This window comes from Triticum aestivum, chromosome 6D (assembly GCF_018294505.1).
Source record: "Triticum aestivum cultivar Chinese Spring chromosome 6D, IWGSC CS RefSeq v2.1, whole genome shotgun sequence".
NCBI classification, from domain to species: Eukaryota; Viridiplantae; Streptophyta; class Magnoliopsida; order Poales; family Poaceae; genus Triticum; species Triticum aestivum.
The window spans coordinates 205226712-205252159 of NC_057811.1; the positions used below are offsets into that span (position 1 = coordinate 205226712).

The window sequence follows — 25448 nt, forward strand, 5'->3', positions numbered from 1 at the left end:
CGCGCGGCTCGCCGGCAAGGGCCATGGGGAACCAGTTGGCCATGATCTTGTCGTTGCCTCCGGCTTCGAGGACAGCCTCCTCGTACGCCAGCAGGAACGACGTCAGGTCTGCCGCGCCGTTGTAACACTGTGGCATCTCTGGCTTGAACTTGGTCGGCCACCGCACTCGCCGTAGGGCGGGGGCCAGGGCTCGATACCCAGATGCCCCGCTGCCAACGTCGGCCGCAGAGGCGGATGGCGGGGCACCCGCCATGGGAGCGAAGTGCGGCGACGCGGGCCGCAGGTTGGTGGAGAGGAGCTCCGGCGCACCCCTACCTGGCGCGCCAAATGTCGGTGTGGAGTTCCGGCAAACCCTTAAGGTTCGAACACTGGGGTGCGCACGAAGTCTTTCCCTCCTACCGATCTACGCCCTAGCTCGCTAAGATCTCGCGGACGAACTCGACGAACTCGGGACACAAAGAGACACGAGGTTTATACTGGTTCTGGCCACCGTTGTGGTGTAATACCCTACTCCAGTGTGGTGGCGGTGGATTGCCTCTTGGGCTGATGATGAACAGTACAAGGGAAGAACAGCCTCCTGAGGTTGAGGTGTTCTTGTGCTTGGTGTCTTAGCGGGCGAGAGCTGGGTGGATTGCTCGATGCCCCTACTGTGGTGGCTAGCTCTACTTATATAGGCCCTGGTCCTCTTCCCAAATATTGAGCGGGAAGGGAGCCAACAACGGCGGGCAAATTTGAAGGGGGACAACTAGTACAAGCTATCCTGACAAAAAGTGGTCTTCGCCTACGAAAGGCTCTGGTGGTGACGCCGTCTTGGGCTCCACGATGACCTCCATCTTGCCGTCCTCCTGGTCTTGGTCTTGTTGCACCAATATAGCAAACTTTGCCTGATGCCTCGGTACTCCTCACCCGCGCTGGCCTCCTTAGCACCAAAGAGGAAACAAGGACGCTGTGCGCGCTGGCGCCGCCTGGCGCCCGCCTCGTGTCGTTCGTCATGGCTCACATCACGAGAGCCTCGTGAGGTTTGCCCCGCCTTGATATCTCCGCTCCTCGTGAGCCTGCCTGACTAGGCCACTCCTGGGGAGGTCTTGCGTCGTTTGCCTCGCGAGGGTTGGACCCTCGTCAGGGTCTTGGATGCCTTGTTGATGAAGATGGGCCGTACGGCCTGCTGGCTTAGCCACGCCGTTGGCCGCAGGCAGGCAGGTCTGGGGACCCCCGTTCCCAGAATGCCGACAGCTGCCGTGAAGGGTCAGGTGGAGGCCCTGTGGAAGAAGTTCCGTGCCCTCACTCCCGCGCCTTCGACCGGCGGTGCTACTAATCCTGCAGCCCCGGCCGGTGGTACAGGTGAAGGCGACGCCACCAAGGAAGGAGCGCCTCTTGCGGGCGCCGACGGTGTCCAGGGATGACTCGCTTGCGGCTCCTTTCCTGTTTAAACTCCTGCAACATGTACCGTGCCTCATGGAGGCGCTTAAGCTTGTGTTTGATACTCGGAGAACAATATATCTTGTAATATTTGCTTTGAGATTTTATGATTTCCTTCCCATTTGCTTTATGTTCTACGTCGGCAGAGCCTGACCCCGCACATACCTCAGCCGCCGTTGGGTCGTCCAGATCACCAGGATGAGACCAAGGAGTGAGGGGCTATGTGGCCAGTTAGGCTCCTGAGTCGCGATGCTCAGGAGCCCCCCTCGACGCGCAAACAGCTTATGGAAAGGGGATGTCGCGTAGGTCTAGTGTTCTACGTCGACAGGGCCCGACCCCGCGCATACCTCAGCCGCCGTTGGGTCGTCCGGATCGCCAGGACGAGACCAATGAGTGAGGGGCTACGTGGCTAGTTAGGCTCATGAGTCGCGATGCTCAGGAGTCCCCCTTGACGCTCAAACGTCCTTCATACATTTGTCCTCGCCGAGGCTCGGCTCAGGAGGGGGGCACGACAACCAGGTCCGGGGGACCTGGCTGGGTGGCGTACGCTTGGGCGTGACCCGAGCGCAACCCCCGTGCCCAGCCCCCTTGCGCGACTCTCCGGAGGGGAGGTGTTGCGATGAGGCCGGACACTGAGCTCAAGGGCTCCCTGAGGTTGATACGGCCGTGGGGCCACCCTCGGTTGTTTATCACCAGCGCGGAGCATAGCGCTTCTGCACTTGCATGGGCATAGCCGCTCCTCGGCAGTGTCAACGGCCAGCGCGGAGCATGGTGCCTGGCCTCCTGAGCCGCCAGGATGCTCCGCAGGTTGCGCTGGAAGGCGGACGCCACGCTTGGCAGGCCAAAAGGCATGCAAACGTAGCTGTGAAGTGGGCCCTCGCAGCGTCCCACGCTCGAACGCCAGAAAAGCTCCTGAGATGCGGCCCTGTTGAGCCCTGGGACGTCGATGCAGACGCGCAGCCCGCCATCCTCGCCTGCATGGGGACTTGCGCCAGGTGAGCGGCGGTCGCCGCGCATGGCTCTTGCATCCTGCAGTTCTTGAGTGGTCTTGGCACGAACTTCTGAGCACCGGGCGTTCCTCGTCCGGTGTCCTCCTGCGGGAAACGCGCTGCGAAGCACGCCTCCACGTGGTGCACGAGCGCCTCCCTCGTGATGTTGGCAAGGTCGGAGGCCCTCCAGAAGAGAACCCTCGAGCCCTGCCTGAGGGGGGCGCTGAGCGCGCCTTCCTATGCAAGGGAGGGAGGCGCCCTAGGCGCGGGCGCCGATCCTGACGTGGCACCACTTGCGGTGCCGCTCTCCTGAGGCCCGGTGCGGAGTAGCTGCTTCTTCTTCTTAGGGGCGACTTCAGGAGGGTGCTGTGCTGCATTGTTGTCGGGGTCCTCGATTGATGCTGCTTGGAAGGCGCGCTCGAGGGATCACACCGCATCTCTTTCTTCCTAGGGGACTGTGATGATCCCGCCGCTTCCTGGCATCTTGAGGACGGTGTTGCCGTGGTGTGTCACTGCCATGAACTTGGCCAGGGCCTGATACCCGAGGATGGCATTGTATGGCAGACGATTGTGGGCGACGTCGAAGTCGATGAGCTCGGTGCGGTAGTTGTCGCGCTGTCTGAAGGTGACAGGGAGGCGGACCTGCCCTATCGGCGTGGTGGAACCGTCGGTCACTCCTGAGAAGGGCTTCGTAGGCTGAAGCTGGTCGTAGGGCACTTGAAGGCTGTCGAACGTCTCGACGGACAGGATGTTAAGCCCTACGCCGCCGTCGATGACGTTCTTGGTGACTTGTACGTTGCTGATGACGGGTGAGCAAAGCATCGGGAGGGCGCCAGCGGTGGCCGCACACTTGAGCTGATCTGCCGAACTGAAGGTGATGGTGCACTTGGACCACCTAAGCGGGCGTGTGGCCTCGAGCCTGGGGAGGACTGTGTTCACCTCACGAGCAAACTGCTTGAAGATTCGCTGAGAGGCTGGGGCTTGAGCTCCGCCCAAGATGCAGGCGATAGCCCGCAGCTCCTAGAAGCCCCCAGCCCCCTCGTCCTGATGGTGGTCGTCGTTCCTTCTTGGTGGTGGCGGCAGCGGAGGAAGACCAGCGTTGCCCTAGGTGCGGTCCTCGCGAGGCTGATCCCTCCAGGCGCCTTCGCGAGGCGGATCTTGGCGGCGGTCCTCACGAGGCCGGTCACGCCACTCCTGGCGAGGGCCACAGTCGTCCCAGCGTCCTCCGCCACGTCCTCCTCCTAGGCCATAGCCCCGGTCGTTGCGCTCGGGGCGTCGATCGAGGCGTCCATCTCGAATGGCCCTGAGCTCTTGACAGTCGTTGGTGTTGTGGCTGTGAACATTGTGGAAGGCGCAGAATGGTCGGCTGCTCTTGGATGACTCGGGCTGGTCCCGGCCGCGCTTCGTGTCTGGCTCCGCCGCGAGTACGGCCACTCCCTTGCGCTTAACGTCCTTGGCCTTGGCTTTCTTCTCCTCCAGGTCAGCGGCTGGGAGCTCGAGGAGGGAAAGGCGCCCTTCCTCAGCCCTTGCGCACTTGGTCGCCAGGTTGAACAACTCCAAGGACGTGCATAGCTCCTCGTGGATGGCGAGCTCCTCCTTCATCTTGATGTCATGGACGCCATCGGAAAACGCGGAGATGATGGCCTCGTCCACCACCTTGGGGATCTTGAGGCGAACATTGTTGAAGCGCTGGATGTACCTCTGGAGGGTCTCCCCTGGCTGCTGCTTGACGCGGCGCAGGTCACCCGTGGCCAGAGGGCGGTCGCGAGTGCCCTGGAAGTTGGCGATGAAGCAGTCGCGCATCTCGTTCCAGGAGGAGATGGAGCCCGGGGGTAGGTTCAGGAGCCATGAATGAGCGCCATCCTTGAGAGCCATGGGGAACCAGTTCGCCATGACTTTTTCGTCGCCGTTGGCCGCCTCGATGCTCAGCTTGTAGAGCTGCAGGAACTCCGTGGGGTCGGGGGTGCCGTCGTAGCATGGAGGCAGGTCTGGCTTGAACTTGCCCGGCCATGCGACGCTACGCAGCTCAGGAGTGAAGGCACGGCAGCCCGCGGTGGCCACCGGGACCCTTTGCTGATGTGGAGCCTACCCTTGGTGCCCGCACACCGCCGCTGCAAGCGGCGCGCGGTCTTGTCGCAGTGGCGCCGGGAGCGCGGGAGCGTTCTCTCGCGGACGGGGAACTTCTGCGCAGCTTCCTTCTTCGCGCACGGGCGCCCAACGCGGTGGGTCACGCCGGGGGGCCGCACGCCTGGGCGCCAGGATGCCGTCTTGGTGCAGAGGTGGTGGTGGTGGCGCTCCATGAGCCACATCGCCCGCAGCTGGCGGAGGGCGAGGCAGCGAGAGGGATGGCGCGGGGGAGCCCCTTGCGGCGCTGACGAGCTCGGCGATGCGGTCCAGCCAGTCCTTGTAGAGGTCATCGACGGGGCGGTAGCGCATGTGTTCGCGTGCCATGAGCAGCGCGGCCTGCGCGTCCGTGGGAGCGCGACGAGCGTGAGACGACGAGCTGGCCGGGGTCAACGAAGGAGTGGCGCTGCGGCCATCCCGCCGCACCGAGGGGTGCAGCGAGGACGCTTGCTGCTCGTTTCCCGACGGGCCGGTGGCGGCGTTGGCGGCAGGCGATGGAGAATGACGGGGAGGCCCACCGACGGGAGCCGTCTGAGCAATGCGGGCAGCGAGGGCGGCCCGGCGCTAAGCGCGAGCTCGGCGAGCGTCCGCCATGGATGCGACGAAGCGACGGGACGCGGATCGACGAAAGGAAAGCTTCGGCGCACCCCTACCTGGCGCGCCAAATGTCGGATTTCGGGTTCTAGCAAAACCCTTGAGGTTCGAACACTGGGCTGCGCGCGAAGATTTCCCCATACCTAATCACGCCCTCAGCCTCACCGCGATCTCAAGGCCTAGCTCAACGAACCCGCAACACAAGAGACACGAGGTTTGTACTAGTTTGGGCCACCGTTGTGGTGTAATACCCTACTCCAGTGTGGTGTGGTGGATTGCCTCTTGGGCTGAGGATGAACAATACAAGGGGAAGAACAGCCTCCTGAGGAGAGGTCTTCTTGTGCTTGGTGGGTGTGACGATGGAGTGGATCCAGTCCAAGATGAGTTGCCTCCTACTGTGGTGGCTAGTCCTATTTATAGAGGCCTGGTCCTCTTCCCAAATATTGAGCGGGAAGGGATGCCACAACGGCCAATTTCAAGGGGGACAGCTAGTACAAGCTATCCTGACTAAAGGTGGTCTTCGCCTGCCAAAGGCTCTGGTGGTGACGCCATCTTGGGCTCCACGGTGGCCTCCGTCCTGCCGTCCTGCTGGTCTTGGTCTCGTTGCATCGATATGGAAACATTTGCCCGACGCCTCGGTACTCCTCGCCTGCGCTTGCCTCCTTAGCACCAAAGAGGAAACGAGGACACTGTGCGCGCTGGTGCCCGCCTGGCGCCCGCCTGGTCTTGGTTGTAGTGCCTTATGTCATTGGAACCTCGCGAGGTTCGCCTTGCCTTGACCTCTCCGCCCCTCACGAGACAGCTTTGTGAGGCCGCTCCCGAGGAGGTCTTGTGTCGTCCGCCTCGCGAGTCTTGGCCCCTCGCGAGGGTCTTGAGCGTTTGTTGGTGAAGACAGGCCGTACTGGGCCGCGAGTGGAGCCACGTCGTGGGCTCCACGCAGGCAAGTCTGGGGACACCCGTTCCCAGAACACCGACACTCGTATTGGCAGCAGATGACCTGCTCGGCCTTCAAGTCCTCGGCCGCTTTATCAGCGGCCGCTTTGTTCACCCTTGCCTGCTCCTTGGACTGGGCAAGTTCACCCCTGAGGGTCTCGATAGCAGCAGCAATGCCTGCAATCATACACATAGTAGCGCATGAGCTTCGACTCAGAAACTGCATGTTAATACAGGCATGAACAAGATATTCTGAAACATACCTTGCGCTTCATCAAACCTCTTGTTGACCTAGACGAGATCCTCATCGGCCAGCCCCAGCTTACGCTTGAGCTGGGATACTTCGACGGCCTGGGTGGTTGCCGCTAACAGTGAAGCATGCTTCTCAACATATAAAAGTACATTATCTCCTGCGAATATTATCGATCCTCTGTTCGCCCTTTTTCAAAAGATGAACAGAGTCTCAGGGGATCTATATACAGGCATATTTTTCATATGATAAGTGTCGGATCTCGGGTTCCAGCAAAACCCTTAAGGATCGAACTCTGGGGTGCGCGCGAAGTCTTTCCCTCCTACCGATCCACACCCTAGCTCGCTAAGATCTCGCGGACGAATTCGACGAACTCGCAACATAGAAAGACACGAGATTTATACTGGTTCGGGCCACTGTTGCGGTGTAATACCCTACTCCAGTGTGGTGGTGGTGGATTGCCTCCTAGGCTGATGATGAACAGTACAAGGGAAGAACAGCCTCCTGAGGTTGAGGTGTTCTTGTGCTCGACGAACTTGTGTGGGTGAGATGCCTCTGAATCAGTTATCCCCTACGGTGGTGGCTAGCTCTACTTATATAGGCCCTGGTCCTCTCCCCAAATATTGAGCGGGAAGGGAGCCAACAACAGCGGGCAATTTTGAAAGGGGACAGCTAGTACAAGCTATCCTAACAAAACTGGTCTTCGCCTGCAAAAGGCTCTGGTGGTGATGCCGTCTTGGGCTCCATGGTGACCTCCGCCTTGCCGTCCTGCTGGTCTTCGGTCTCGTTGCACCGATATGGAAACCTTTGCTTGATGCCTCGGTACTCCGCGCCTGCGCCTACCTCCTTAGCACCAAAGAGGAAACAAGGACGCTACGCGCGCTGGCGCCCGCCTGGCGCCAGCCTGGTGTCGATCGTCATTGCTCATGTCACGAGAGCCTCACGAGGTTTGCCCCGCCTTGATATCTCCATTCCTCGCGAGCCTACCGAGCGTGGCTGCTCCTGAGGAGGTCTTGTGCCGTCCGACCCGCGAGGCTTGGCCCCTCACGAGGGTCTCGAATGCCTTGTCGATGAAGATGGGCTGTATGGCCTGCTAGCATAGCCACGCCGTGGGCCGCAGGCAGGCAAGTCTGGGGACCCCCGTTCCCAGGACGCCAACAAAAAGCGGTCAGGAATATTACATCACATACCTCGAAGCCTGTTAGCAGGCTAGTGAAGGCCTCGTTCAGCCCGCTCTTGGCGGACTGAACCTTTTCAACCACCACACCCATCAGGGTGCAGTGCTCCTCCACGATGGAAGCACGTTGCAGTGCCTCCATCAGTGCGTTCGGCGCCTCCGGATTAGTGGAGGTTGCTGCTGGAGTTGGCACTCCCCCCTCCCTTGACGGGGGTCGCTTATTCAATTCCGGAGCCACTTGGGTTTCCGGAATAGTGTTTGGCTGGGGGCCGGATTGGTCAAGGCCCTCGCCGACAGTCTCCATGGGGATTGTTCCCCCCGTGTTTTCGGCGGCCAAGGTGTTACCCTTTGGCATCGTTTTGGTGGCCTCCCGTACCGCTCCGTGGCCCGGAGAGGCCCTTCGGGACAACACTTCGGTGTCGTCCGTGGTGGTAGGCGGGGAAGCTCGCGGAGGCGACTCGCTCTCCATCATCTTTGGATCCAAAGAATTCCCCTCCGATGATTGTTGGGGGAGATCGCGGGCCGGACTGCACCATACAATGTGTTAAATTACAATCATAAAGATTGGGCATATGAAAGGCACCCTCGTGTACTTACGATGTGGCAAGGGGCTTTGGCCTGGGGTGGCACTCGGGGATGGCTTCAGCATCCGAATCCGAGCCATCCGGGAGGGATATTTTCCCCCTCTTGGGCGCCTCCACCTCTGTATCTACAGAGGCCGCCCTTTTCTTCCTCCTCCCCTTAGGCGGGGAATTGCTTTCTGCCTCCTCCTCCTCCTCTTCACCTTCATCTTCCTCGTGGGAGGAGTGAGTTTCGGTCTCTCCGGGCACTGTGTCCGAAGTACCTTTACGGAGGAGGCCACCTATGGCCTCCTTGCTCTTCTTCTTGGCCTTTTTCTCCGGTCCCTGATAGGGCGCCGGGACCAGCATCCTCATTAACAGAGGATCAGCTGGGTTTTCGGGGAGTGGGGCCGGACACCTGATCCGCTCCGCCTTCTTGGTCCAGCCCTATTTAGGGGATGGAATTCTCAGTGCCCCCCCCCTCCTTCGATTGATGAACCAAGTTATGTTTGGAAATATAGCACTTACCGGGGAAGCCGGATGATTGCAGTCGAGGCCGATGTCCTCGGATGTATGTGGCCACGACTTTTGAGTCTTGAAGAGAAGCTTCCAGATTGCTTCGTGCGTCATGCCAAAGAATCACTGCAGGGTCCGTGGCCCTTCCGGATTGAACTCCCACATGCGGAGAGGCCAGCGTTGCCAGGGAAGGGTTCGGCGGATGAGCATCACCTGGATCACGTCAGTGAGGCTGGTGTCCTTCTCTATGATACTTTTGATGCGCTTTTGCAGCTTCAACACCTCGTCGGATGATCCCCACTCTAGACCCTTATTGGTCCATGATGCAAGCCGCAGTCGGGGTCCAGATCAGAAAGCAGAAGCGGACGCCCACTTGGTGCTGCGAGGTTCGATGATGTAGAACCACTCCTGCTGCCATGTCTTTACGGTCTCCACGAAGCCCCTCTGGGCCAGATAACGTTGGGGAGTTTGCTCACATGGCGCCGCTGCAATCCGCGTGCTCTCTATCGACCACCTTCGGCTTCATGTTGAAAGCCTTGAGCCACAGGCCAAAGTGTGGGGGGATGCGGAGGAATGCCTCACACACGACGATGAATGCCGAGATGTGGAGGAAGGAGTTTGGGGCTAGATAGTGATAATCTAGCCCATAATAGAACATGAGAACTCAAACAAAGGGGTGGAGGAGAAACCCTAGTCCGCGGAGGAAGTGAGGGATGAACACAACCGTCTCACCAGGCTCTGGAGCGGGGATAACTTGCTCTTTGGCAGGGAGCCTATGTTTGATTTCCACTATCAACTACCTCGCCTCCCGGAGCTCCTTGATGTCCTTCTCCATCACGGAGGAGGCCACCCACTTGCCTTGAGAGTCGGATCCGAACATGGCTAGAATGTTTGGTAGTGAGGGAAAAGACTGAAGCTTGGGCGCTCGAGCTCGAAGGATGGGAAGGCTGAGGAAGAAGAAGGCGTGGGGTAAAAAGATGGGTCCTTATCCTCTTATAAAGGCACTGAATATCAAGCGCTCCCTCACAAGCCTTAAAACTCGCTTATTCCCAAGGGGTCGTGCGAACGACACGGTTAGATTACCCAAACCCGTACTGATGAGAATCCCGCAATAAGGGGACACGATCTCTACTTTGACAAGACGTGTCAATAGAGGCCGCGCCTCGAAGCACAGGGCGGGAGGCCAAAAATAATAATAAGGCCAGGCATAACGTCTGGCCCAAAAAGCTGTCAAAGGACATGACTTATTTTCTTTAAGTATTTCACCCTTGTGGTTCAGGGTTGTAACTGTTATACAGAGCTAGATATAGTTCTTTTGTCCAGCTACTTTGGAGTATTCGGAGGAGGAACCCGCCATGCAATGCCGAAGACAATCTGCGTGCCGGACACATCGTCATTGAATCCTGGTTCAGGGGCTACTGAGGGAGTCCTGGATTAGGGAGTCCCCGGGCATCCGGGCTATGTGACATGGGCCGGACTGATGGGCCGTGAAGACACAAGACAGAAGGCCTTCCCCCGTGTCCAGATGGGACTCTCCTTTGTGTGGATGGCAAGCTTGGCGTTCGGATATGAAGTTTCCTTTCTCTGTAAACCGACTCTATACAACCCTAGGCCCCTCCGGTGTCTATATAAACTGGAAGGTTTAGTCCGTAGAGGCAATCATAATCATACAGGCTAGACATATAGGGTTTAGCCATTACGATCTCGAGGTAGATCAACTCTTGTAACCCCTATACTCATCAAAGTCAATCAAGCAGTAAGTAGGGTATTACCTCCATTAAGAGGGCCCGAACCTAGGTAAACATCGTGTCCCCTGTCTCCTGTTACCTTCGATCCGCAGACGCATAGTTCGGGACCCCCTACCCGAGATCGGCCGGTTTTGACACCGGCATTGGTGATATAACTATTGGGTATGAACCGCCCAGGAGGGGCCGGGTCATGCCACTGGCGGATTAAGAAGAGAAGGCCCAAGAGGACGATGAGGATGGCGGTCCATAGAGAAAGCTTATTGAAAGCCCAAGACCCGGAGGTGACTTGAGGCCCATGGGTATGAACCGCCATATGTGTAACTTGTATTGTAAGGCAAGCTTAGTTAGTCACTGAGCCGGACACGCTGTGTATGAGCCGGCCGGGACTCTGTAAGCCGCCGGGCATCAACCTGTGTATATAAAGGGGTGACATGGCAGCGGGTTAAGACAAGAAACAAGATATCGAGAAGTAGGTTGGGCGTATTCGCTCCGTGGTAATCGAACCCAAGCAATACAACCCCAAACTGGAGTAAGCCTTTACCCGTTGCGAGGGGCCGAACTAGTATAAACTCTCTGTATCCTTTGTCCTGATTAACCCCTTCAAGCTAAGCTAGTTGCGATGGCTCCACACCTAAGTCCTCTCGCTAGGGCATCTGCCGTGTTAAGTCCACGACACCATGTATGTACATGCTAGGCTCGTCAAGTTTAACCCAAGTATTCTGCATGTGCAAAACTGTCTTACACCTGTTGTATGTGAACGTATAGTCTATCACACCTGATCATCGTGAGGTGCTTCGAAAAGATGAACTTTGGCAATAGTGCATACTCGTGGAGAACACTTTTATCTTGAAATTTTGTGAAGGGATCATCTTATAATGCTACTGCTGTTATAAGCAAAATAAGATACATAAAGGATAAACATCACATGCAATCAAAATATGTGGCATGATATGGCCATCATCATCTTGTTCTTTTAATCTCCATCTCCAAAGCATCGTCATGAATTCCATCGTCACCAGCTCGATGATGTCGCTTGAACTACGCCGGTATTTCCCCAAAGAGGAATGGATGATGCAGCACAGCTACGGTAGGTATTTCCCTCAGTTATGAAACCAAGGAATCGATCCAGTGGGAGAACCAAGCAACACTATGTAAATGGTACCTGCACACAAAGAACAAATACTTGCAACCTGACATGTATAAGGGGTTGTTAATCCCTTCTTCGGGTAACGGCGCTAGAAATTGTCAAGTTGACGGGATAAAATTGTGATAGATTGGATAAATAGATCTTGATAAAATGCGAAATAAAAGATGTAAATAGAAAGTGCAGCAAGGTATTTTTGGGTTTTTGGAATAATAGATCCAAAAATAGAAGTGGCAAATAATAGACCGGAAAGCAAATATGATAAAGAATAGACCCGGGGCCGTAGATTTCACTAGTGACTTCTCTGAAGAAAAATAGCACATGGTGGGTACACAAATTACTGTTGGGCAATTGATAGAACGTCCAATAATTATGATGATATCCAGGCAATGATCAATATATAGACATCACACCCAAGATTAGTAGACCGACTCCTACCTGCATCTACTACTATTACTCCACACATCGACCGCTATCCAGCATGCATCTAGTGTATTAAGTTCATGGAGAAACGGAGTAACGCAATAAGAACGATGACATGATGTAGATGAGATCTATTCATGTAGGAATAGCCCCATCTTGTTATCCTTAATAGCAACGATACATACGTCTCTTGCTGCCCATTCTTGCACTGGAAAAGAACACCACACGATCGAACCCAGCACAAAGCACCTCTTCCCATGGCAAGGAAAATCGATCTAGTTAGCCTAACTAAACCAAAGATTCGAAGAAGAAATATGAGGCTATAAATAATCATGCATATAAGAGATCAAGAACTCAAATAACCTTCATGGTTATATAGATCTGATCATAAACTCAAAGTTCATCGGATCCCAACAAGCACACCGCAAAAAGAGTTACATCAAATAGATCTCCGAGAGACCATTGTATTGAGAATCAAAAAGAGTTACATCAAATTGTATTGAGACAGGAAGCCATCTAGCTACTGCCTACGGCCCCGTAGGTCTATGATGAACTACTCATGCATCATCAGAGAGGCACCAATGAGGATGATGAACCCCTCTGTGATGGTGTTTAGATTGGATCTCGTGGTTCTGGAACTTGCGGCGACTGGAATTGTGTTTTGTCGACTCCCCTACGGTTTCTGGAATATTTGGGGATTTATAGGGCGAAGAGGCGGTGCGGGAAGCCAACGAGGTGGGCACAACCCACCAGGGTGCCCCTGGGAACCCTGGGCGCGCCCTGGGGGGTTGTGCTCCCCTCGGGCATCCCCTCTGGTACTTCTTTGGCCCCATCTTGTGTCTTCTAGTCCATAAATATTCTCCAAAAAGTTTTAGTGCGTTTGGACTCCGTTTGGTATTCATTTTCAGTGAAGTAAAAAACAAGCAAAAAACAGCAACTCGCACTGGGCACTATGTCAACAGGTTAGTCCCAAAAAATGATATAAGTTGCTATAAAATGATTGTAAAACAGCAAAGAATGATAATATAACAGCATGGAACAAGCAAGAATTATAGATACGTTGGAGACGTATCAACATCCCCAAGCTTAATTCCTACTCGTCCTCGAGTAGGTAAATGATAAAAACAGAATTTTTGATGTGGATTGTTGCCTAACATGTTCATCACATATTCTTTTCTTTTGTAGCATGGACATTTCGACTTTTATATGATTCAAAGCAATAGTCTAGTTTTGACATGAAGATTTAAATACTCAAGCATATCAACAAGCAACCATGTCTTTCAAAATATCAACACTAAAGCAAGTTATCCCTAGCCCATCATGCTCAATCATTGATCCATTCATGAAGCACACTCGCATATTAGCTACACCGAATGCTCAAGTACGATCATAATGCCCCTTAGTTGGTGTTTTATAAGAGAAGATGGAGACTCAAATAAAAATAAAAATTGCATAAGGTAAATAGAAAGGCCCTTCGCAGAGGGAAGTAGGGATTTGTAGAGGTTCCAGAGCTCAAAGCTTAAATTGAGAGATAAAAATTGAGAGGCATACTTTTCCCGTCAACAAAAACAACCGAATAATTCCCAACACTTTCCATGCTAGATATATCATAGGCGGTTCCCAGACAGAAAATAAAGTTTATTCCTTTTTCCACCATTCTTTCACAATTCATGGCTAGCAGTATCCACGGGTGCCTTCCCTACCAACACTTTCCAAGGAATTTATTATTTGACAACATCAAGTAAATTTCTTTTTCATTTCGGGACTGGGCATCCCTATTACCGCCGTACACTCATGCAGTGACAAGTGAATAAACACTCATCTTGAGAATAACACATCTAGCATGGACAATATTGGCCACCCCCTGCCGCTTCATGAACGGTACGAGCACACAAAAAGGAAATTTATTTTGAAAATTAGAGATGGCACATACAAATTTTCTTAGAACGGCACGGGAATACCGCATATAGGTAAGTATGGTGGACTCATATGGCCAAACTAGGTTTAAAGATTTTGGATGCATGAGTAGCATTTCTACTTAGTACAAGTGGAGGCTAGCAAATAGATTGAGAAGCATCCATCCAAGAAATGAAAAATCACATAAGCGAGCATTAAGCATAACTAACACCGAATAATGCACCACAAGTAGGATGTAATTTCATTGCACAACTATTGACTTTCGTGCTTGCATAGGGAATCACAAACCTTAACACCAATATTCTTACTAAAGCATAATTACTCATCAACATGACTCACATATCACTATCATCATATCGCAAAACTATTACAAGGAATCAAATTTATTTTTTCCAATGATATTCACGAAAGTTTTTATTATATCCCTCTTGAATATCTATCACTTTGGGACTAATTTCATATGTTGCTTTTGATTGCTCAAACAAAGTTAAGTGAAGAACATGAGCATAAAAATGTTCATCTCTCAAAATAATATAAGTGAAGCATGAGAGAATTTCTTCAAAAATTTACTAACTCTCAAATATATCTAAGTGAAGCATGAGAGCATTTCTTCAAAAATATTAAAGCACACCATGCTCAAAAAGATATAAGTGAAGCACTAGAGCAATTCCATAGCTCAAAAAATTTAAGTGATGCATAGAGAGCAATTCTAACAAATCATAGCATAATTTTGGCTCTCTCAAAAAGGTCTGTCCAGCAAGGATAGATGACACAAACTAAAAAGCAAAACAAGCAAAGACTCATATCATACAAGACGCTCCAAACAAAACTCATGATACGTGACGAATAAAAATATAGTTCCAAGTAAAATACTGATGGTCGTTAGAAGAAAGAGGGGATGCCCCAAGGCATCCCCAAGCTTAGTTGTTTGTTTCTCCTTGGATAATAACTTGGGGTGCCATGGGGCATCCCCAAGCTTAGGCTCTTCTTACTCCTTATTCCTTCATCCATTGGGATCTCACCCAAAACTTGAAAACTTCAATCACACAAAACTCAACAAAACCTTTGTGAGATCCGTTAGTATAAGAAAGCAAATCACTACTCTGAGTACTATTAAAACCCATTCATATTTTATTTTTGTATTATATCTACTGTATTCTAACTTTACCATGGCTTATAACCCCCCCCCCACCTCGATACAACTATAGAATCATCTAAATAAGCACACAACGCAAAGAAAACAAAATATGTCAAAAACAGAATAGTCTGTAGTAATCTGAAAAGTTCGTATAGTTTCGTACCTCCAAAAATTCTGAAAAATTAGGAAAACATAGGCAATTTGTATATAAATACTGTATAAAAAATTCATAGTTGTTTGTCGCTTCTGTGATTTATTAAAATTATTTTATGAGACACAAAAGTTTATGTTTCCAACAAGATCAATTCAACTATCACCCAACATAATCCTAAAGGCTTTACTTGGCACATACACTAATTAAAACATAAAAAACACAATCATAACAGTAGCATAATTGTGTAAACACTCAAGAATAGAAAGAAAAAGGCAAAAATAAAATTTATTCGTTGGGCTCCCTCCCAACAAGCGCTAACGTTTTATTCCCCCTAGCTAGGCATGAGATCTCAATGATGCTCACATAAAAGAAGTAATTGAAAGAAGAGAGAATCATGTAGCATATGGCAAACACATTTAAGTCTAACATACTTCCTATGCATAGGCATTTTATAACCAAACAAATTATCAAGACAAGAAATGTCTAACATATACATGGAAGAAGAAAGAAACAATAGCAATCTCAACATGAAGGGATGTAATTTAGTAACATGAAGATTTCTATAACCATATTTCCCTTTCTCATAATAATTACATGTAGGATCAAATACAACAATATAGCCATCATATAAAATTTTCTCTTCATGATCCGATGCATAAAAGTTTTAAAATCTTCCAAGATAGTGGGATTTAACATCAACTAAAGTCATGACCTCTCCAAACCCACTTTTGTCAATAATTTCATAAGATTGAACACTCTCAAATATGTGGGATTATTTTTACCTAGAGTTGACACTCTTCCAAACCCACTTTCAATATTATTGCAAACATATTCATCATGAGGCTTAAATAAATTTTTCAACATCATAAGAATCATTATCACCCCAATCATGATCATTGCAATAAGTAGTGGACATAGCAAAACAAGCATCCCCAAGCTTGGGGTTTTGCATATCACTAACACAATGGACATTAATATAATTATAATAACATCATTGCAATCATGCTTTTCATTCAAGGAGCTATCATGAATCACTTTATAAATTTCTTCGTTTAACACTTCATCACAATTTTTAGATTCATGAATCTCAAGCAAAACTTCATAAAGATAATCAAGTGAACTCAACTCACTATCAACTGGTTCATCATAATTGGATCTTGTGAAAAGATTAGAAAGTGTATGAGGATCCATATCAATAGATTTTTAGCAAGCGAAAATGCAAGCAAATAGAAAACACATGGCAACACAAGCAACAAGCCAAGCAAGAAAAAGGCAAATGGAAAAGAAGGTAAATAAAAAGGAAAATTTTTGTGAAGTGGGGGAGATGAAAACCAGAGGCAAATGCCAAATAATGTAAATTGCAAGGAGATGAGATTTGTGATTAGGAACCTGATAGATGTTGATGATGTCTCCCCGGCAACGATGCCAGAAATTCCTTTTGTTGTCACTTGAACTACGTCGATATTTCCCCAAAGAGGAAGGGATGATGCAGCACAGCTACGGTAGGTATTTCCCTCAGTTATGAAACCAAGGTATCAATCCAGTAGGAGAACCAAGCAACACTATGTAAACGGTACCTGCACACAAAGAACAAATGCTTGCAACCCAACGCGTATAAGGGGTTCAATCCCTTCTTCGGGTAACGACGCCAGAAATTGTCAAGTTGACGGGATAAAATTGTGATAGATTCGATAAATAGATCTCGATAAAACGCCAAATAAAAGATGCAAATAAAAAGTGCAGCAAGGTATTTTTGGGTTTTTGGAATAATAGATCTGAAAATAAAAGTGGAAAATAATAGATCGGGAAGCAAATATGATAAAGAATAGACCCAGGGGCCGTAGATTTCACTAGTGGCTTCTCTCAAGAAAAATAGCACATGGTGGGTAAACAAATTACTGTTGGGAAATTGATAGAACCTCAAATAATTATGATGATATCCAGGCAATGATCAATATATAGGCATCACGTCCAAGATTAGTAGACCGACTCCTGCCTGCATCTACTACTATTACTCCACACATCGACCACTATCCAGCATGCATCTAGTGTATTAAGTTCATGGAGAAACGGAGTTATGTAGTAAGAACGATGACATGATGTAGACGAGATCTATTCAAGTAGGAATATCCCCCATCTTGTTATCCTTAATAGCAACGATACATACTCTTGCTGCCCATTTTGTCACTGGAAAAGAACACCACATGATCGAACCCATCACGAAACACCTCTTCCCATTGCAAGGAAAATCGATCAAGTTGGCCTAACTAAACCAAAGATTCGAAGAAGAAATATGAGGCTATAAATAATCATGCATATAAGAGATTAAGAACTCAAATAACTTTCATGGATATATAGATCTGATTATAAACTCAAAATTCATCGGATCCCAACAAACACACCGCAAAAAGAATTACATCAAATAGATCTCCAAGAGACCATTGTATTGATAATAAAAAGATAGAGAGGAAGCCATCTAGCTACTGCCTATGGACGCGTAGGTCTATGATGAACTACTCACGCATCATTGGAGAGGCACAAATGAGGATGATTAACCCCTCTGTGATGGTGTTTAGATTGGATCTCGTGGTTTTGGAACTTGCGGCGGCTGGAATTGTGTTTTGTCGACTCCCCGAGGGTTTCTGGAATATTTGGGGATTTATAGGGCGAAGAAGCGGTGCGGGAGGCCACCGAGGTGGGTACAACCCACAAGGGCGCGCTTGGGCTTGTGGCCGTGCCCTGGGGGGTTGTGCTCCCCTCGGGCCTCCCCTCTGGTACTTCTTCGGCCCATCTTATGTCTTCTGGTCTAGAAAAATTCTCCAAAAAGTTTCACTGCGTTTGGACTCCGTTTGTTATTGATTTTCTGTGAAGTAAAAAAAGCAAAAAACAGCAACTCGCACTGGGCACTATGTCAATAGGTTAGTCCCAAAAAATGATATAATGTTGCTTTAAAATGGTTGTAAAACATCCAAGAATGCTAATATAACAGCATGGAACAAGCAAAATTTATAGATACGTTGGAGACATATCACTCGACACCTTGATCTCCATCGTTGTGTCGGGGTCATCTTGCCAACTATTGCTAACGGTAACGATAAAGTAAAGCAATTACATGGCACTTGCATTTCATACAATAATTAAGAGACAACCCTAAGGCTCCTGCCGGTTGTCGATATTACAAAACATGATCAATTCATACAACAACGTATATCACATCATATCTTGACCATATCACATCAAAACATGCCCTGCAAAAACAAGTTAGACGTCCTCTACTTTGTTGTTGCAAGTTTTACGTGGCTGGCGGGCTTCTGGCAAGAACCGTTCTTACGTACGCAAAACCACAATGCTGATTATCAAGTTTGTTGTTTTAACCTTCTTCAAGGATGGGCCGTAGTCAAATTCGATTCAACTAAAGTAGGAGAAATAGACACCCGCCAGCCACCTTTATGCAAAACAAGTTGCATGTCTGTCGGTGGAACTGGTCTCATGTGCGTGAACATGTAAGGTTGGTTCAGGCCGCTTCATCCCACAATACCGCTGAACCAAAGTAAGTCGTTGGTGGTAAGCAGTATGACCATCACCGCCCACAACTCCTTTGTGTTCTACTCGTGCATATCATCTATGCATAGACCTGGCTCATATGCCACTGTTGGAGAACGTTGCATGGAAAACAAAAAAATTTACGCACACACAAGATCTATCCATGGAGATGCATAGATACGATAGGGGAGAGTATGTCTACGTACCCTCGTAGACCGTAAAGCAGAAGCGTTTATCAACGCGGTTGATGTAGTCGAACACCTTAACGATCCAACCGATCAAGTACCGAACATACGTCACCTCCGCGTTCAGCACGCGTTCAGCTCGATGACGTCCTCGCCTTCTTGATCCAGCAAGACGAGCGAAGTAGTAGATGAGTTCCGGCAGCACGACGGCGTGGTGACGGTGGTGGACAACTGTTTCCCGCAGGGCTTCACCGTGCACTGCAGAAAACTAGATGGAGGACGAAACTGTGGAGAGGGGTGTCGCACACGGCTAAGAGATTGTCGTGCATTGTGTGGTGCTCCCCTCCCTACCATATATATAGGTGGGGGAGGTGGGAGGAAGCCTAGGGCTATACCAAGGGGGCGGCGGCCACCTTCGGCCGTGCCCTAGCCCCCCCCCCCCCTTGCCTTCTTAGGCGCGTGGGGAAAGGCAGGAGGGGTGCCCCCCCTTCCTTTCTCCCATGAGGAGGGGAGGGCATGAGGGGCTAGCCCTCCCCCCTTTCCTTCCCTAGGGCCGACGGCCAGGGAGAGGGTGCACCAGCCCCTTGTGGGATGGTGTGTGCGTCCTCTTGGCCCATTAGGCCCATATAAATCCCCGTAGGTCTCCCGGAACCCCTTCTGGTGACCCGATGAATACCCGGTACATCCCGAAACCTTTTCGGTGACCAAATAGCATCGTCCTATATATCAATCTTTACCTCCGGACCATTCCAGAGCTCCTCGTCATGTCTATGATCTCATCCGGGACTCCGAACAACATTCAGTCACCAAATCACATAACTCATATAATACTATGTCGTCAACGAACGTTAAGCGTGCGGACCCTACTGGTTTGAGAATGATATATGACCAAGATGCCTCTCCGGTCAATAACCAATAGCGGGACCTGGATGCCCATATTGGTTCCTACATATTCTACGAAGATCTTTATCGGTCAAACCTTTATGACAACATACATAATTCCCTTTGTCTGTATGTTACTTGCCCAAGATTCGATCGTCGGTATCTCCATACCTAGTTCCATCTCGTTACTGGCAAGTCTCTTTACTCGTTCCGTAATACACCATCTCGTAACTAACTCCTTAGTCACTTTGCTTGCAAGCTTCTTGTGATGATGTATTACCGAGAGGGCCCAGAGATACCTCTCCGATATACGGAGTGACAAATCCCAATCTTGATCCATGCCAACTCAACAGACACCATCGGAGATACCTGTAGAGCATCTTTATGATCACCCAGTTACTTGTGACATTTGATAGCACACAAGGTATTCCTCCGATATCCGGGAGTTGCATGATCTCATGGTCAAAGTAATATGTATTTTACATTAAGAAAGCGGTAGCAATAAACTGAACGATCATATGCTATGCTAACGGATGGGTCTTGTCCATCACATCATTCTCCTAATGATGCCATCATGTTATCAAGTGACAACTCATGTCCATGGTTAGGAAACCTTAACCATCTTTGATCAACGAGCTAGTCTAGGAGAGGCTTACTAGGGACACGACATTTGTTTATGTATCCACACATGTATTTAAGTTTCCGGTCAATACAATTCTACCATGACTAATAAACCTTTATCATGAATAAGGAGATATAATAATAACAACTTTATTATTGCCTCTAGGGCATATTTCCATCAGTTGGCACGAAATACCTGAGACGATGGTGGAGGTTGCTGAGGTCGCCGAGGTTGAGCGCGTCGGGGCCGCTGGGCTGCACCTTCTTGCGGCGGATCTGACTGGTGCACCTGTATCCGTGGAGGGAGAATGGCAACCAACAACAGAGAAGCTTAATCCTTGTTTGTCAGAGGCAGCGGCGTTCACAGATAGGATCTTGCTGGGGCTACCTTAGCTGATCGCCGGAGGATAGCTGGCTGGGTTGTAGGGCGCCGTCCGATGGTGCGTTGGTGGGGGTCGAGGGTGTCGCCTACTCTGCCAGGATACATACGGAAAAGTAATATAGATATGAAGAGATGGACCGATGGGCTTCTTTTTTACACCAGTTCATCGCTAATGGAAGACGGAACATGCCCGTCTCAATTAATTACAGGAGTTTAATCACATGATTCCTGGAAAATATGTTGATGTGGCACTAAACAATGAGGTGGCATGATGATGATGTGGACAGTGTGCGTGTTAAGAGAATTGATAGTAGTGGGGATCAACTTCTTAAGAAGGTTAGATAAGATTTATGGCAGTGGAATAGACGAAAGGCGTTGCGGGTGGGCCCACACGGCCTAGGGGCGCGACAGATGGCCGTGTGGGCCCTTGTGGCTCCTCTCGATCTCTATCGAAGCTTCCTGGGTCCTTCGTTGCCCGGAAAAAATCATATTAAATCGGCAAGTTATTTTAACCTTTTTAGATGTTGATTTCTTATAAAACCAAAAAACATGCAAAAGAACATAAACTGGCATTGAGCACTAAATTAATTGGTTAGTCCAGAAAAATAATGTAAGATGGTATAAAAAGTATATAAAAGTGAGAACATAATAGCATGCAACAATAAAAAATTATAGATACGTTTGAGACATATCGCCCATTAGTAGTTTCTTTGGACTATGGGTCCGTAGTAGTAGCTAAGGTGGTTCTCTCTCTTGCTTCTCAATACAAAGATCAAATGAACTGCCCTGCATGATCGTGATCCGTTTGGAGTAATTCATCAATTGTCACTTTATGATCAGATTTATTCATGAATTTTCTTGAGATCTATTTGGTTCTATTGTTACATAATTCTTATTCATATATGCTTTCCGATCTATTCTCTGTTTTTGTGGATAGGTATGAGGTTTGATCTTCAGAGAGAATTGTGTATGATAGTTGGCTCAACCATGCAAGTAAGCATCAGTGACAGAAAGCAAAAACACTTGTATTTGTGTTGTTGCCGCTAGGAATAAAAAGATGTTTGTGTAGTTGTCCTTTAAAAGCAGGGTGAAGACACTATCAAACTAGGATACAACGACCAAATCCTTGCTCATTTACCACCGTATCCAGATCAAGATACGACGCACCATCAAAGGGGCAACACCCAGACTTTGCTCATTTAACATCACACCAGGGTTCCAATATGGCACGTCCATAAGAGGGTTATGTTTGCCTAAAAAAAAGAGGGTTACACCACAACAATGTTCTTCCGGTTTCAACGGTAAAGCACCCACATATCCCAAAAAAAAAAGGTAAAACACCCGCATAGATAAAACATATATCCAGAGTAATGGCACATTTAGGACTCAATACAGATTTATAAAACCTACCAAACATGAATAAAAAAGAACATAAGACAAAAACTGTTGTAGTGTACTAGGCTAATACTCCCTCCTTCCCAAAATTCTTGTCTTAGATTTGTCTAAATACGGATGTATCAAGCCACGTTTTAGTATTAGATACATCCGTATCTAGACAAATCTAAGACAAGAATTTTGGGACGGAGGGAGTAGTAAATATATCTGATTAGGCATCGACATAGACATCAACATCCTCGATGCTTCACCAGGAAAACACTACCAAGATATGCCCAATCCAGATTGATGTTCTTATTAAAATTTTGTTTTATCATACATTCCTGTTGGCTAATCCAACAGGGAGATCTTCTTATGAATCTTCAAGAAGGCTGGCTCATCTCTCTTGCATCATTGACCAGGGGAGTGCAGCACCAGACAAAGTTCTCAGAGTGGGTACACGTTTTGCGATCAAGAAGGCCTCGTTGAGACGTGCTGCGCGGTCTGCAAACTGGGAGACCCTCTGTATTGTTCACACACAAAAAAACAAAGGTTAGAGGCCGATGCTTGTAACAAGAAAGTAATGATATGATGTCATTACAAATGATAGCCATCAATAGCTGAAAAGTGGAAACTTATGACATCCCACATTGACATGTAGTCAAAAAGGCAGCACGTGGCTCAAGCACGCCAAGACAGACCATGCCACTGTTTTAATGGGATAATTTGACACATGCCTGACCTGACATGGAATTCAGATTAATTACAATAACGGTGTCTAATATTTCCAGTCCTGAATTTGCATGAAATCCCTAGGACTAAAGACACTCCTAATTCAGTCTCATGTAATTAGTTGGCCATGGTTAGGTACAGTATCAAATTTACCTAATCAGACAACTGTTATGTACTCCCTCCGTTCACAAATAGTATAAGATGTTTCGGATATTTCAATATGGACTACATACGGACTGAAATGAGTAACACACTGAAACATGTCTATACATCCGATTCAGAAAAAAGTTAGAACATCTTATATTTGTGAACAAAGGGTTCACACCATTATCTGCCTTTACTAGAGGGGAAACAGAGCCATGATGTGCTTGTGGTAATAATTATGATCATGGTCTGCATTATCCAAGATGGAGTTAATCATGAGAATCTGGGAACGATTCTGTCAGTTTGAATAGTTTGATACCGGTGCGGAACTCATTCACTAAGATCCAGTTGAATTATATAAAGGCTTCCAGTGGGAACCAAATCGTAATTACTGGGTTTGGCTTGATGCGGCAGTTTACATTCACCAATAATTTGAGAATGATGAAATTACAAAGTCCCATTATTCTACTACATTGCTGAGAGATATCTAAAATGAGAAAAGATAACTCTCTTAAGTACAACGTTTGAAGTATTTGTTTCAAGGAGGAACAAGACGATATAAGCATGAAAGGGGATATTTTTCTGTCATTATTACAGATAAACAGCCACTTTCCAAGGTTGGGGTTCAAGAACAGTATTTGCTTCTCGTGTTTACACACTGGTCACCTTAAATTGAACCAGCAAGCAGGTTCTATCTACAGCAGACAAGTGGTAAACACTAACATACTACCTAGAATCAAAACATCTCCATAATAAACACATGAGAAAACAGGAAGGATCACAAAAATAGTGGCAAACTCTACCAGACAATACATGATGGTGCGATTTTTACAGAAAGCAAACTACGCTGTCTGAATTTGAATAGTGATGTTTCTTCTGGTCAGTGCGGCATGACTACATGAGAATTTCCTAGGCAGGAACTCACCTTAAGAACATCTTATATTTGTGAACAGAGGGAGTATTACCTGGTACAACTCAACTATAGACTGTTGTATGGAATTATGCATTTCAATCAGATGAACAAACAGGTACAAGCTCTAATTTCATTCTTCAGGATTTGACCACTAGTAGTTTGTGAAGCAAAATTATGAAAGCATAAATCAACCCACAGAACAGTATAACAGATTAACAGTTAGCGAAATGATTACCTTATCATCAAATGCGATCCTAATCTGGGGAAGGCCCTGGGTCTTGCGCCTCATCCTATACATCCTCCTCCCGAGCACAACTATCCCCAGCAATGCTGCAGCGATGGAAATCGGCCAAACCGGACTCACTTTCCAAGCACAATAATGGATGAACCTGAACGGCAGCCTCCACCATACAACCACTTGCCTCTCTCCATCACCGGTGACCGGAGCTGCAGCTGCAACCAGAGGGGAAGAACCATCCTTGTCATCGCCACCAGGTTCAGCAAAACCAAAAGCGGCACTAGCATCCTTCCCTTGCTCCCGCTCTTCCTGCAGAGTCTGCATTGCATCGCTTGTTGCAGCAGCTTGAAGAACAGAGCTTTCGCTAATGGCATCAGCCCCTCCATCTTCCAATTGCAAACTAGAATTCTCTGATATTTCTATCTGGAGTCTTACACCGGCGACCGCAGTTGCATCGGAGTCCAAAATTCCCTCCAACCCTTGAAGCGCGGCTTGCGGAATCGAATCAAACTCACCGCAACTTAACCCCGCAGTTTGCTTCTCATGTGCGCCCCCACCACATGCCACGGAGGCTCCAAAAACCGGCGAGGCTTGTGCAGTCACATCAATCCCGCCAAATTGCAACTGTGCGCTGGAATCCACCGCCCCAATAAGATCCGTCTGCTCTTGCATAGCAGAACCACATCTGTCCACTGATCCTAACCCGGATTCAATTTCCACGTCGTCGGAGGCAGCCTCCGACCACGAGCCCTCGCCGGAGAAGCCAGTGGAGGAAGAGGGGTCGAGGGCGAAGTGGTCGTGGAGGACGTCGCCGCCTTCCCCGGACACAAGGACGGCGTCATCGCCTCCGACCCCCGAGGATGCAGATAGCACCTCCCAGTCGCTGAAATCCGAAGCCCCGTCCTCCATGGCGCGGTGGCTATGGCGCTCTGCCTACTGGGGTTGAGACCCGAGAGGCGGAGAGGGGAAACACTTTGAGACAGCGGGTTGCGTCCGGGTGTTTTGCGGGCGCCCCTTGGAGAGAAGGGGGTGTAGAGAGGAAGAAAAAGCCGGAGAGGGCGAATAACCAGTTGCGCGCACAATTTCTATCGCAACCACAAATCAGCCATCCACGACAAATCAGTTGGGCCACAACTCCACATCGGGAGAATATCTGGTGCTCCTTATGTGCTCCGATGCGACCTCAGCCGTTGGATTGTGATCCAATGGGCAGCATCATTGCGATGTGGAGCAAAGCGTCATTTCCGGGATGTTTGGGGCGTTTTCTGCAAAACATTGATGCTGGATTTGTCTTCTTTGTTTCTTAATGTGTATTTCAAATTTTGATTTGCAATTTTTAGGGATTATA

At 48.9% G+C, this 25448-nt stretch overlaps 1 protein-coding gene across 1 annotated transcript; it reads right to left on the minus strand.

The window, feature by feature from the left end:
• Window positions 1–22026: 22026 nt before the first annotated feature.
• Window positions 22027–25144, minus strand: LOC123144466 (uncharacterized). The gene is made up of 2 exons (XM_044563621.1): window positions 24098–25144; window positions 22027–22596 (listed from the first exon to the last, which is right to left on the minus strand). The coding sequence occupies exons 1-2, from the start codon at window positions 25007–25009 to the stop codon at window positions 22471–22473; spliced, it is 1038 nt and encodes a 345-aa protein (XP_044419556.1). The 5' UTR covers window positions 25010–25144; the 3' UTR covers window positions 22027–22470.
• Window positions 25145–25448: the final 304 nt, after the last annotated feature.

What these genes read in the sequence shown, in the direction of transcription:
- LOC123144466 (XM_044563621.1), bottom strand. Translation starts at nt 25,009, where the DNA reads ATGGAGGACGGGGCTTCGGATTTCAGCGACTGGGAGGTGCTATCTGCA. An exon ending in GGATCGCATTTGATGATAAG is followed by an intron (nt 22,597 to 24,097) that starts GTAATCATTTCG and finishes TGAACAATACAG; the next exon opens with AGGGTCTCCCAGTTTGCAGA.